The 14,267-nt window shown below is 36.1% G+C and overlaps 1 protein-coding gene across 2 annotated transcripts in view; it reads left to right on the top strand.

Moving 5' to 3' along the window:
• Positions 1 to 8,837, top strand: part of kra (basic leucine zipper and W2 domain-containing protein kra) — a 60,616-nt gene extending 51,779 nt beyond the window's left edge. For both annotated transcript variants that reach the window (XM_081736039.1, XM_081736040.1), the window contains exons 11-12: positions 2,304 to 2,362; positions 7,785 to 8,837. In XM_081736039.1, the coding sequence (XP_081592165.1) occupies positions 2,304 to 2,332 (29 nt within the window). In that variant the 3' untranslated portion in view covers positions 2,333 to 2,362; positions 7,785 to 8,837. The remainder of the gene's footprint in view (positions 1 to 2,303; positions 2,363 to 7,784) is intronic.
• Positions 8,838 to 14,267: the final 5,430 nt, after the last annotated feature.

Genomic DNA, 14,267 nt, shown 5'->3' with positions numbered 1-14,267 from the left:
TATAGAATTGGATTCCATATTTCTCAGTATCTTCCCTGATCTTAAACGCATATACTACTTAAAAGAAAAGACTAATATCCTGGACAGCAGCCCCCAAAATTATGTGATGTGCCCTATATAACACGTATATCATATAGTATGTTCCTTCTACTATCTTATACTACGCTTCAAAACCTGAAAATTAATTCGTGAGACACTCACATAATATAAATAAATTTGCTTACTAATCGTCTAGGGAACTAGTAAACAATAAACTTAATATCAATACCCAAGGTTCAGGGAATTTTATATCAATCCGACTTTTCCAAGTAGACTAGTTTATTCAAAATTTCAAAAACCAAAAACAAAAAAAAACAATGTTCTCTGAGATTAATTAAATGATTTCTCTAATAAAAAAAAAAAAAAAAAATTCGTTCAGGTACACCTCTAGACCCAGAGGTCCCCACCTATTTAAAACCTTAAATAACAGTTCGCTCCAAACATGAAGCTTCCTTAAAATTTGTCTAAAATTCCTTAAGAGAGGTTCTGAACATGCGTCCTCGTACAAGCCATCATGAACCTCACATACTCTAAAGACAGACCCAACATTCTGAGTACAGTCTGGCCTAAATCCCTAATTCAGGAATCGCCCTTTATTGGACAACCCTTAAGGAAATCAGCTAGCTAACAGACTTTAAAAAGGTAAAGGGAAATGGAAGATTCCTTCATTTAGGAATAAAGCACCTTCATTCAGGCTCGGTAGTAGGAATAAAAATCAAAACAAACCACAGCCTACCATCCCCTTATGTGAGGAATCAGCCGTGAAAATTCTAATCGGCTAATCAGAAACAACTAACCGAAAAAAAAAAGTATATATTACTCATCCGGCTCGGTTGCCATAGCAACAGCCTTCCCTAAGATCAAAATAAAGAAAATTTCTGAAAACATACAGCGTTCGGAAGGAACGTTGTCACAATAGATCTAAAAATCCCTACTAAATTTCATTTCCTTAAATATTCCTAACCGGGAATCGAACCTATCCTTAGACCATACCCATGGACATACAACCAGAACTCAAATATTCTGATTCGTATTCCGCTTAACAAGTCTAAAGGTTGACCCTATACACAGCCCTCTCTTTCGGCTGTACCCCTGCTCTGACTTAAAAGAAAAGTCGCGAAGCAATAAAGAGACCCAAGGAGCACGAAAGCTCCTCCCACTAAAAAATTCCGTCTCGACTCTTATCAAAAGAATCCAAAATCTGCCTCCTCGCTCCCATTCCCTTCTTACTTATATACGATTTAACAGCTTTCCCCCTCTCCGCTACGACGAGAAGAAACTGTCACTGAGCTTAACAATGTTTCCAAAAGAGCTAGCTAGCTACTAAACTTTTGCCTTACTTGGATTTTTTTTTTTAACTGAAAAGAATAACTTTAAAGATTAACATATACATATATATATATACATTAAACAATACATAAATGCACACATGAAATATATAAATTTATATAAAGATTAATAGACAAAAATACCAATCTCAGCGCTGTTTTTTTTTAACCTAATTATATATGTATTAATAAACAGGAAATAATATGAATATTAGATTTCCTTTAAATATATGCATATATATTCAAAACTAGCAATGGGACTGAAAGTGCTCATTGCAACCTCCGGTGCTTGGGGTCCCTGGTTCGATCCCAACTCGCGCCGTGTGGACTTTGTGGTGGACAAATATCGTGCTCGTGGGTTTTCTCGGGGTTCTCCCGTTTCCTCCCACTTTCTTCATTCCACCATTTCACTCATTTCTCATTATCACGGTCTTCTTTAGTCTAACCGGCATAACCGTGGGACGTTAAACTTAGATTTCATTTCATTTTCAAAACCATTAATGACGAAGTCTCTGTTTGACCACTCACAGCGTTGAACTTTTAATTCAAATAATACAAAACATTCCTTTCAATAGATGGAGTCACGGATAATTTTGACCTCATTAGTTTTATGATCTAAAATGCTTAGGTGTTTCGATAAACTCGATTGAAATCGTATTATTTTGGTCCTTTGCTTCTCGAATATGTTTTTATTCTTTTTGTCAATATTTAACAGGCTGTAGTCTTTGATCTTCAGTAATGTTTCGTCCCAGAGACTCGTTAGTGGTATGAATTTTCAGTTCAGATATAAAAATAGCAAAGGCGTGGTATACAAAGTGGCACTGTTTCCAAGCAGTTGCTAAACAGTATTGTGTTATCTTCTTTCAGTAAGACGAAGTAATGAAAGATTATCATGTAAGATTTTTAACCAAACTTTTTTTTTTTCTTTTTTTAAAGAATCTGAATCTGGTGAAGATGAAGACTAACAAGATAACATGCTCAGGATTTTTTTTAAGGTAAGTACTTTTTTCTTTCTCCGAACCCTTTAGAAACCAGAAGAGTGACTTGAATATTATGAAAATAAAAAGTACAAAATTGTCTAGTTTCTTGAAATGGCGTAGTAATCTAAATAGGTTAGTTGTCTTTTAGCAGCAAACATTAGTTTTTAGTAGTAGTTGAACAAATACTGACAGTTCTCGAGATAGGAATGAAATTAAACAGAACTATTTCGGAGAAGAGCTTTTTGAAACTTACAAAATTTAAATTTAATTTAAATATTTCCAGTTAACAATGACTAGGATTTTAAAATAAAAATGATTCAAGAAGAGAACGATGATAGCATTATCAAAATACTTTCAAAAGCAGTTAAACTGTTGATATCAACTCTGCTTTCCCCGAAATGTCTTTTGTCTTCGAGATCTCCAGAGCCATGCTACTTTTCTCTCCAAGTTCATATCTGCAATAGGACATTGCATTTGAGCTGCCGTGCGCCAAGTGAACTTTGTGGTGGACAAACACCGTGTGCGTTGGTTTTCTCGGGGTTCTCTTGTTTCCTCCCACTTTTTTCATTCCACCATTTCATTCATTACTCATCATCACCGTCTCCTTTAGCCTAACTGGCATAATCGTGGGACTTAAAACTCAAAAATTTCATTTCATTTTTTGAGCTGCCGTGTTCTTCACTGAGAACTGGAAACATAGTAGTGTTCAATGAATTGCCTAACGCTTTGACTCCCAGAAGATTTGGGGCGCAGATGTGAGCTGCTTTCCAAAATTTCAATGCTGTTAAAATACTCGTCGTCGACAGGAATCATAAAAGAAAGCTCTCTTCTAATTCTTTACCGGAGGGTAACGTTCCCATAATAGCGGCTACGTTCCCTCGTTGAATGGCCATGCTAATACGTTGAATTTGTCATTGAAAATTGATTTATTGTTTTTCGAAATACTTTCCTTTATGATCAATACACTTTTGCATTCGTTCGAACCATTTGTCAAAGCATTTTTTCCAATCTTCTTGAGACACCTCCATAATATGGTGTTTGAACGCATCAACGGCTTCTTCCGCCGACGAAAATCTTTGTCCACGCAATTTATTCTTGACATTCTGGAACAAGAAATCGTCATTGGGTGCCAAATCAGGACTACAGCGGATGACCCAGCAATTCGATTTTTTGAGTGTTCAAATAGTCGGTTGTTAGACGAGATGTGTAAGAGCTCACATTGTCTTGAAGAATGATCCGACGGTGTTTGTTTGTTTTCCGTATTTGACCGAAGACCTCCAGCATGCAAGCAAATTGTGTACCATTCAGAGTTGACCGTTCTACGTTCCTCTAAGGGCATAGTTGCCACATGACCAATGTTCCCGAAAAAACAGCACGAACAACTTTCGTTGGATTCGGTTCATCTTGAAACACCCATACAGTCGACTGCTGTTTACGTTCTCGCTCACATGCATATATCCATAATTCGTCATCTGTTGCAATCGTATATACGTCTTTTGAAGCACCGCCATTGTATTTATTGAGCATTTATGTGCACCAGTCGACGCGAGCTTCTTTTTGAGTTATCAAATTTTATGGGGTCTAACGAGACTAAATGATCATGATCGTTCGAATCTGGAAATGCACTGATGTAATATTTCATATATGCTGATGGAACTAATGCTTAGAGTTGCCTCAATCTCAGTGTGTCACATGACGATTTTGCAGGATTAGGCTTTGCACAGCATCAATGTTTTCTTGAATAACAACTGATTTTGGACTACCTTCGCGAATTTGGTCAGTGATCGAATGGCGTCCACGAGTAAAATCGTTATACCAGCATTTCACAGTGGCAAAGGATGGGGCTTTGTCGCCAAATGTGGAAGTAAGTTGATCGATGCACTCTTGTCTTGATAATCCACGTCGAAAACCGTAATAAATCATCGCACGAAAATTTTCACGAGTTAATTTCATTTTTCTGTTGTGACGCAATCAAGTCAACGTAAACAACCAAATAAAGCTAATGACAAAACATTTGAAGTACGTTATGGTCAACAATGTCAAACGTTTCTATGCAAACAAAAAAATAGCGCCTAACTACAATCATTGTTGCCAAGGCTCAAAATATAAATAGTGGCCCTCGTACTTCAATTAGAGCTGTCAAGTTTTTGTACAATATATATATAAAAGAAGTCCTGAGTGAGTGACGGATCAACACCCAGGCCAAAGCGCTTAACCTAGAAATTTGAAATTTAAACAGTGTATAAGATTTGTGGAAGTGGTAGTTATATTAAAATGTCCATATCTCCGGATTCTTGAAAGTTAGACATGAAATTTTGGTATATGAATTTCTAATTTAAAATAATTAGACACGTATTTCAGCGTATATAGTATGTTCTAGAAGGGAAGAAGAGGGGTGAAGGTTGTAATTATAAGATCCTATATCGGAATATCTTAAGGTTAGAAACGTGAAATTTTTGTTTGGACCCTTCATTTAAAATAAATAATACTTGTTTCATCATTTTTAAATTTTATTTGTCGTAGAAAAGTGTGTGTCTGTGTTGTAAGATGCTCACGAGACGTTCGAATTTTTTCTGAGCATCTCGCGTTCATACGAGTTCTATATGAAAGGTACACAATGAACGCAAAATGTTGCTAGTAATAATAATAGTACACACTCACTTCCATGAAAAACAAGGCTTCTAAATACTACATTAAATACTTAACGATTAAATTAATCAGTTCAAGGTTTGGTTAATTTTAACTTGATCAATTAAATTTTGTTAAAGTTAAATTTTTAATTGATGATAATTTTTAACTTTTTAATCGTTATTTTCTTTCTCAAAAATCATATGAAATGAATATTCTAGAAGAACTGAACTTTGTGGCTTATTTCAAGAAATTCACCGGCGGTTCCAGTAAATAGATTAATTTAGGCTTTTCGCAAAATGGTTCTAATTTGCCTTCTCATAACACTGAAAATCATCAGTTTCACTTTTAACCGATTAATTTTGAAGTCTGTTTTTAACTTTTTTTTTTTTTTTTCATCGGTTTAATCTATTTTTCGTTTACTCTAACATTTAATCTTAATTTTTTCGGTAATTTTTCCAGCTACATTTCGGATAGTCTATAAGTGATTTTTTAATTATTAGCTTTGTGTAGTTACGAATTTTTGTACTTTTCAATTCTCTGTAAACTTTAGATATGGATAAGTGATACTGAAATAAGTTCATATTGCTTTTATTATTGTAAAAAAACTGGTAAAATGGCATAGCATTTGGTAGTAACACTTACGTTTTTATATACCACAGAAAAGTACGACTTCCTTCGGCTATACTCTTGGTTAGTTGAAAAAATCGATTGTATCCGAAATGAACTCTAGTCTGTAGGAAAAACAGACATAAGGTGTTAATAAGCAAATACTAATATTTTTCGAAATGTGTAGGATTTCCATTCATGGAAATATGTGCATAAAATAAGCAGCTTCATGTGAAATTACGACCAACTTGGTAAAGGAATTATTTTGAGCATTTTCATCATTTCTCTTACTGTTCTGCTGTTACCACTTTTAAATCTAACGTGTTCCGTTGGCTAGGTGAATTCTAATTATTTTTCAAATCGAAACGAAGTTTCGTGAACACTTCATTAATTGCAGGGAGTAAACTCAAAGGGTCATGCTTGCATAGATCATCTTTATATCTTGTCTTATGCATTAGTGTGATCATGTTATTTCTCTGCTCTGTAGAGAGGGATGTCGTTGTTTCAGCTTAATCTTCGCTTCGCTTCCACTTCCGGTTCATCGCTTATATAAATTGCTGTAAAGTTGTTGAATCAACAGTATTTCTTCGCAGTTTTTAGTAGTCGTGCCATGTCCTTGAGTTGCGATCTACTTTTGCATATAGTTAGGCTTTTCTTGCGAGGTTATTGTTTTTATGTAAGGTGTTTCCGTACTATTGTAGTCTGTATAACACATTGTATAAGTATTTTCTTCAGATGGTGTGTTTCGGAGATTGTAGTCTCGTTTTCGTTCGTCGTAATACTTCCACCTTCGTAGCTGTATCAGAATCTGTGATCTTGGTTGTAGCTTCTGAAATGTCATGTTTTCGTTCAGTTCCAGATTAAATACGTTACATGCCCGTGAAGTATTCTCCTTTCTATGTGTTCCTCTTATCCTACATTCCAGCTTGATATATGGGTTGAAAATACGTTCTAGAATATCCAGTAAGAATACATGGATATAGCCCAAAGTAGGTACACAAGAAGGGGGCGGTATGATGTAATGTTCCAAGCCTACCATCTGTGGAACATCAAGCAGCCACATAAGCAACCGTTTGGTATACCCGGTCGTATAGATATTAGTGTCCTGTTTTGGGTATTATACTTTACGCTAGCTGTAGATCTTAGGGTATCTGGTCTAAGTTTCCGTAGCCTGGCTGACGCTTAGGCTTCGTCCCACCATTTGCTCGATTTAGGTCTAGATCACCGCGGCGTTTTCGAGATGTCCTGTATTCTGCTCAAAGAGGGTCTAAATAAACTCAGAATAGAATTCACGATATACTAGGTATACTCGTGAATAAAGACTAGGTAGGAGCGAAATTCGTGGCTTCTTGCCCTCTATATCAGAATGCTGTGCGAGTCTTATGTAATGAGTGCGAACACATGCTGGATTTTCGTGCTCCTGCACGCCTACAAACACACAGCCGTCACATTGCCCGAGATAGAAACTACTCGGATCACTAAATGCTCCATTCGCCTTACTAATCCATTTTTCCCTGACAATTGTAGACATTCTGTGCAATTAGATGTCAGGGGGTAATCCCACGAGAGGAATGGAAAGCTACCGCCAGCAATCAATTATTTAGTATTCATGGCTCATGGGAAGGGAGTCTGAATCGGCTGTCAGCATCGTGTTAATTGGGTTAGCTCACGGTCCTTCGGTCCAGTCTCTGCTGGGTGTGTTGCGGGATCATTGGGAGAGAGGGAGCCTCGTCTGCTGTGGGGAATCTTCTGCCTTCTATCGTGTGCAACACTGTTGGACCATCTGATATGCCACGACTCACACGAGCGATAGTTCTACGGAGCAGCCTTTTGCAGCTCTACTACACGGCTACGCTGTTACTTAATTCCACAATATACGGTTTCTGGTATCCACATAACGGATTCGTCCTTCTGTCATAACTATGTATATAAACCCACGTACCACAACACTCAATAGTTGTCAGTTACACTAAATATCCGTGCAGTGCATATTAGTGTGTGATAGAAGTAGTAAGTAGCTTGTCCATCTTTTTCAAGTAATACGATCTTTTTCGAGTAATGAAATACAAAAAAAAAAAAAAAAAAAAAAAAAAACTTATTAAATTTTAACTAACATTTTTAACTGAGAAAAAATGTTATAGATTGTTTCATACGTAATTCTAATTTCTTTTTTCTTTTTCTTTTTTTTTTCTCATTTCAGCACATCCATATTTCAGATTGCCCAAAATCAGCTTAAAAGATTTTTTTGAAATAAGAAAAATGTTATTCCTGGTGATTATTATTTTTTTAAAACAAAGCAAAGGCTGGGGAGGTTAGGGATTTCTTTAGTCACGTAACTTTTTATTTGCTGCATATTAAAATTTCTTAGTGTCTTACAACGATCAGGTATTGTCATCTCTTGCCCCTCTCTGGTGCCTTACTCCACTCCATTCTCCATGTTGATACGGACCAAGGAGATGATTTATTTTTCTGTTGGTACCATATCACTAACTACTGTTGCTCTGTGAGGGCAAGTTTTAAAATAATGGCAGAAAATATGTATTAAAAATAAGAATAATCATAAAAATAGTAATTGTTATTTATTCTTGACTCAATTTAAGAAAAAAAAAAGTCTTTAATTTTTGAGTTGTAGTTTGATATGTTGAATTTTTTTTTTGTGTGCGTGCGTGTGTGTGTGTGTGTGTATGCGAGTGCCACAATTTTGCCAGAGATGAAAATACCCGTGTATACATAGGAAAAGATAATTGTACAGTGTCAATGTGAAGCCTCAATTTTATAGCTACAGAAAGTCTTTTTTCCTTTTTTTTATACTTGTGTTTAGATAACTTTTCTTGATATAACTGTTAATTCACTGGTGTAAGTTATATACATTTGTGACCAGTGAATTATCTTGAAGCTGCCAAATAGATGAACCCATTTTGTAAATGAAATTTATTTTATCTACGTGAAAATAAAAATGTCCCTATTACCTCACTAAAGGAAGTGTTAAAATGAATGTTGAAAATATACATATATTATATATAAAAAAAAAGAAAACTGCATGATAAGATTTGGTAGTTCACTGTAAGGTGTGTAAGTTTGAATTAAAAAAAAAATAATAATAAATAAATAAAGATGTAAATCCACAAGATTTGTACTTTTTATAGTGACAGTATAATTGGGAAAATGACCGTGGTTTAAGGGTTTTAACATGTAATCACAAAGTGTATGGATTAAAATAAAAAGAAAGTTTGTTAAAACAGGAAAAAAAGAAGTTTGGTTATTTTCCTATATTACATTCTACTGGATGTATCATTAAATATTTTTTTTTTCAATAAAGAAAAATTTCTGTATACTGATAGGTAAGTAAAAGTTCCACTTACATTAGCCTTCCCTCATTGTGTAAGGAATATTTAAAAAGAGGTATAACAGTGAAGCATCAGTTGGTACATTTTGCATATTGGTTTCATTAGTTTGTAACGTGGGTTGCTACTGCAGATTTGTTCGTAATAATGGTTAATTTTGTTAGAAAATTACGAGAAGACGTACGGGCGCCAAGAAGTTTACTGGTTCGATACATTGTTCTTTTTATGGCCGAATTGCTAACACACGTGGTTTCTATGCACATGGTCCCAAACACACTTACCGATGGGGCACTTGCATCGGATACAAACCCGAGCTTTGTTCGGTTCCCACTTCAAACATCAGATCCTGTCTCATAGCCTTGGTGCTAAAAGGGGGCGCTAAACTCTAATCAACCAGCCAATCAGAGGCGCCGATTTCTGTGTAATTGGATGGGGAGGAATCTCGTCCAGGTGTGTATGCGGGTTTCTTTGTCAGGTATCGAAGCAACGATTCGTGTAAAGCTGTCAAAATGGTAGGAACCGAAACAAACTTTCGTCATTCGTGATATTTTATGTATTCCACATACTTTTCTCAGATTCTGTAATAACGCAAATAAAACCTTATTTAACAGGCGTTTCGAAGACAACTAATTGCCTTTATCAGCAGTGATGTGCTAATTTAGGGAATATTGGTATAGTTTGTAGTTTAATTCCAATATTAACAGAATATTATCGTTATATTGATTATACTGTAATGTACTTTCCTCTCTATTCAACGTGCTATCACATTCCTGTTGCTTCTCTTAATAACCTTTTATTCTATGAGTGGATAAATTATAACAATATTTGATTGTTACAATTGAAATGTTACGTTATAAAATCCAACAAAACTGATACCGCAGTAATTGTACACTTCCGTAAATTAGAGCAACATATGATAAAGGCAATCGGAAAGTCCGTTAAAACATAGTACACCAAAAGTTTAATTTCTTTAATTAATGCCAATATATGTGAGCATCTGAGTCATTCAATTACCAGACAGCTCCATACAGGTTTTCTTAGCGGAGGCTAAGAATAAAAGCAGGTCTCATATGTCAGAGATCCCGTTATCAGTTTAGATTAATTCTGATAGTACTACTTGAGTGCATTATAGCACGAGGTCTGTGTTCTTCGCCACAATTTCTACACCTAACTGCTAAACACCAGACATCTTACCTTGAGAACAAATTAGCTCGCCCACAGTGTTAAAACTGTATGCCATTTGTAGTTACCTTTTTCTGGAGAGGTAAACAACAGTATGATTGTGTAATGTTGAAAATGAAATTTTATCAAATTAAAATCTATTATTATTTGCAAAAGTTACAGTAATTTTCAAGACACTCTTAGCCCATTCTGCATAAAAAAATGAGTCTCTGGATTTTTTTTTTTTTTTTTCGAATGAATGTCGGCCGTTCTGAGTTTGAGAGATCCTATTCAACATAGATAATTTAATTCTCCAGCAACTCGTTCCATCGACTCATCGCTTACATCGGGATAGAGGTATTATGAGTGTTTCCAGTTTGTGGTCATCATATTAGATTGAGGTGAACTACTTCAAATAAAAAGTCCATGTGAGGTATAAGCCTAACGGCCGTGTGCACCAACAAAATTCAAATGAGCGTTCATGTAAGAAAGATCTAAACTGAACGTAGTTGCACCATTGAAAAATCTAAGTATATTTGCTTCAATGCTATAGACTAACCAAGATAAGCTAAATTAAACCTCGCAGGTCTGCCGTTCAAGGTTAAAGATAGTTCATCCACCACTTGAGAAACTTAATGTTGAACGTCGTTCAACAATTGAACTTTATTGATGCACACGGCCGTTAGACATATAGTAAAAAGTTCAAAAGGCTTCGTGCGTACGATGCATGCAGAATTACATACGAAAATATTACAACTACTAGTGTCTTTGGTTTGGAACACTTGTTTTCAGGTGGGTGGTTCGACGAGATTTTTCAGGATATTTAATGAAGTCCCAGAAAAATATAGCATTTCAGCATTATACATTTGCATTTATAATCTTGGTGCAAAACCATGCGTAAAATTCGGAGTGAAAGTTATAGTTGGCTATAAAATTTCGGTGTAAGTGAAAATCAGCGTTATGACAGGATGAAAATAGTGTGAAAAGGTCTGTTTTCAAAATCACGTCAAGTAGCTAGTAGGGAGCATGGCGCTCAAATACAATTAATGATGGGAAAATAAGTGGCATTAACATGAAGCAATAATTTGAGTACAACCTACCATTTTCGTATTAAAGTAACTTATCAAACTTTGCAGTATCCAGCAAATGTGCATGCCTCCTTATGTCCTTTTGCCGGCAATTAAGTGAAAAGGAATTAGCTATACATTACTTCTCAGAACCCTTTCTAATATATTTATTTTGGTACAGCAGATATTTGACGACTTTCGTAACTAGAGCCAATGGTGTAATATTTCCTTCTTAAAAATCGAAAGTTGTTTATTACTAGATGCAGTAGGGCGGGGTTCTGGAACACTAGCCCGCATCCTCAAGTTGTAATATAGAAAACAACCTGGCTGCTAACTCTTCACTCAGCTTATTCGGCATTACTGTGTGAATTAAGTATGGAGCTTTTGCCTTACCCAACTATTTGGTAAGAAATATTTTATAAAATTATTTTGCAAAACTTCTACCGACCCATAAGCTATATAAAAGAAACTCAAAAATAATCAGAATTGTACGTATTGCCTACTTGTACGAGGTTACTCCGTTACGGCGCTGTGGAGAACCTCTCCTGAGTTAGTATGCCAAGTGGTGTCAACCGACAGTGATGTGTGTGGCTTCTCTGAAAGTTCTGTGAAAGTGTCTGTAATGCACTTGTGACATGAAGAAATAGCAGATTCTCACGAACAACGTGTAGCTGTGATACATATTTAGTTCTGCAAGAACGCAGGAGAAACTTGCGATGGTACAGTCCGCAGCAAAAAACCTGCAACTTGAGTATATGTTTATTGTGAAACTACGCCTTACAGCGCAGGGAATCAACATAACGTCTAAGTAGCACGAATCACGCCAGGAGAAACCTCGGCGTCCTCCCCTGCACACTTATTTTGGAGCTAGAGACTTCGTCGTTTCACAATAAACTTACATGCTCATGTTGCGAGTGTTTTGCTGCGGACTGTACAAACAGCTTAAAAAACACATGCTGTCAGTAAAACGCAAGTGTACGAATGGTTTGTTCGGTTTAAAAAGGAGGGAGGATGATCATTGAAGACAATTTCGTTCCGATAGTCCTTTAAGTGCGAGGATAACATTGCCAAAATCCGTGATATCAGGGAAGATGGACACAGAACAATCGATCAACTCAAAGACATCCAGGTTATCCTGGAGCTCCATTCAGCGTATTTTGTACGGCGATTTGCGAATGCAACGAGTGGCTGTTAAGTTTATCCCCAGACTTCTCAATAAAGAGCAAAGCGATCGTCGCGTGGAAGCCTGTCCTGCAATGAAGTACGCAGTTACAGACGGATCCAGTGTTTTTCAACAAAATCATCACAGGCGATGAGTCATGGTGTATGGGTACGATCCCGAAAGTAACAACAGTCAAGTCAATGGAAGTCACTTGGTTCGCCTTGTCCAAAAAGCTCGTCAGGTTAAATTGAATTCAAACACGTCAGCACGGCGCTAGCGGGTATCAGAGACTGAATTTGCGAAGTGCTTCCAACAATGGAATGAATATTTGGACAATGGAAGTACGTTAATACTAATGGAGAGTACATTGAGGGTGATTGAAGTTGTATCTAAAAATAAAATCCGTGCTTTTCCTCACGAAAGTCAGTTTTTTTGGGGGTCTCCCCTCGCATGTGCATAATTGGTTACTCTCTCACGCTAGGAATAAGAAATTTGATATGTAAACTCATTTAAAAAAAAATGGACACGCATCCCGCGTTTTTAGAAATGTATGTTCCAGCATCCAAATTTTGGTGACCTCAACAGCAGTAATAACGCAGCTCAAACTCACGGGACAATGTATATCCAAAGTGCTTAAGTTGTAATACTATGATCATGGGCGGCGATTAGGGGGGGCAGTTGCCCCCCCCCCACTTTTTTGAAGTGACGCCCTAATTTATATAGTTTTATTTGAAAATGTAAACAGGGTGTCCACACAATTTGGAGAAAAGATCTCTGACTTTTCCCTGACTTTCCATGACGAAAGTTCCAGATTTCCCTGACCCCTGAATAACAAAAATATAGAAAAAAAAAAAACAGCCTCTACACTCCCAATATTTGGCCTTGTTTTCTTCCGCTTCTGTTTCTTTCTCTTTTTTTAAAAAATTTTCTTTCCAAACGAATGTAAATTTACAAACATGTGCATTAGGCCGATATTGATTAGGCCTAAATATTACACAAATTATAAAGTTACAAACGAAAGTGTGCAGTATACAGAGTACTTAAGATATGAAAAAAAATACACATTACAATACCAATTACACAGCATTATAATATTGCCTATAGTAATAAACAGTTCATACATGATTTTACTGAATATATAAAAAAACACACACACACACATTATGTAACACATACTTTTGCTGGTGCAGTTGTTAAATGCAACCCATTTAGAAATTTGTTTTCATCCTTTCTCGCATAGTTTTCTTCTCATTGATCTGAATATCCTTCTTGTTGTCTCCGCAGTTTAATTTTCTTCTCTTCTTTCTCCAGCTCCTTTAGTTGTTGCTGAATCTTCCGTTTCTCTCTCCTCTTCTCGTCTCCAGCATTTATTTCTCTTTTCTTTTCCAAATATACCTGATATTGTCTCATTGAACTTCTCACGAATTTGTCATACCTCTTGTAATTATTAATCCTGATTATCCACATATTCTCATCACAGAATCATATATGATCCGTTGAGCCACCCGAGATTCTTCTTGTAAGTTGTCAACAATGAGAATTTTATTTATTGTGAAACCACTTTCAAAAAATGCGTTTCCGTGAAAGAAGATAAAACACAATTTCATAACTGACCATAAGTCAACGAAGTTCTTCCCATTTCCTAAGACTAAGTAAAAAACACATCAATTCCAATGCAATCTCTGTCATTGGCTATGAATTCACTCGAGTGTTCCTTAAATTCTTAAGTCTGAGCTTTCACTGTGAGTTGTAGATACTATTTCCTCGCGTTCTCAGCCACTTGTCCACATATCCTCTTGGCAACATGCAATTCTTCTAGAACAGCGTCTACCCTTTTGAGCAAATATGCCAGGATGCAGTTCGATGTGTTTCTCGCAGAAAATTAGTCTCAACTACTATATCAGAGAACACTGACTCCATCAATATTATCATTGAGAACACCAGATTTT

Source organism: Thermobia domestica, chromosome 13 (genome assembly GCF_964235325.1).
Source record: "Thermobia domestica chromosome 13, izTheDome1.hap1.1, whole genome shotgun sequence".
Lineage (NCBI taxonomy): Eukaryota > Metazoa > Arthropoda > Insecta > Zygentoma > Lepismatidae > Thermobia > Thermobia domestica.
The sequence above is the reverse complement of the archived record's forward strand: the minus strand, read 5'-3'. Positions and strand labels throughout refer to the sequence as shown.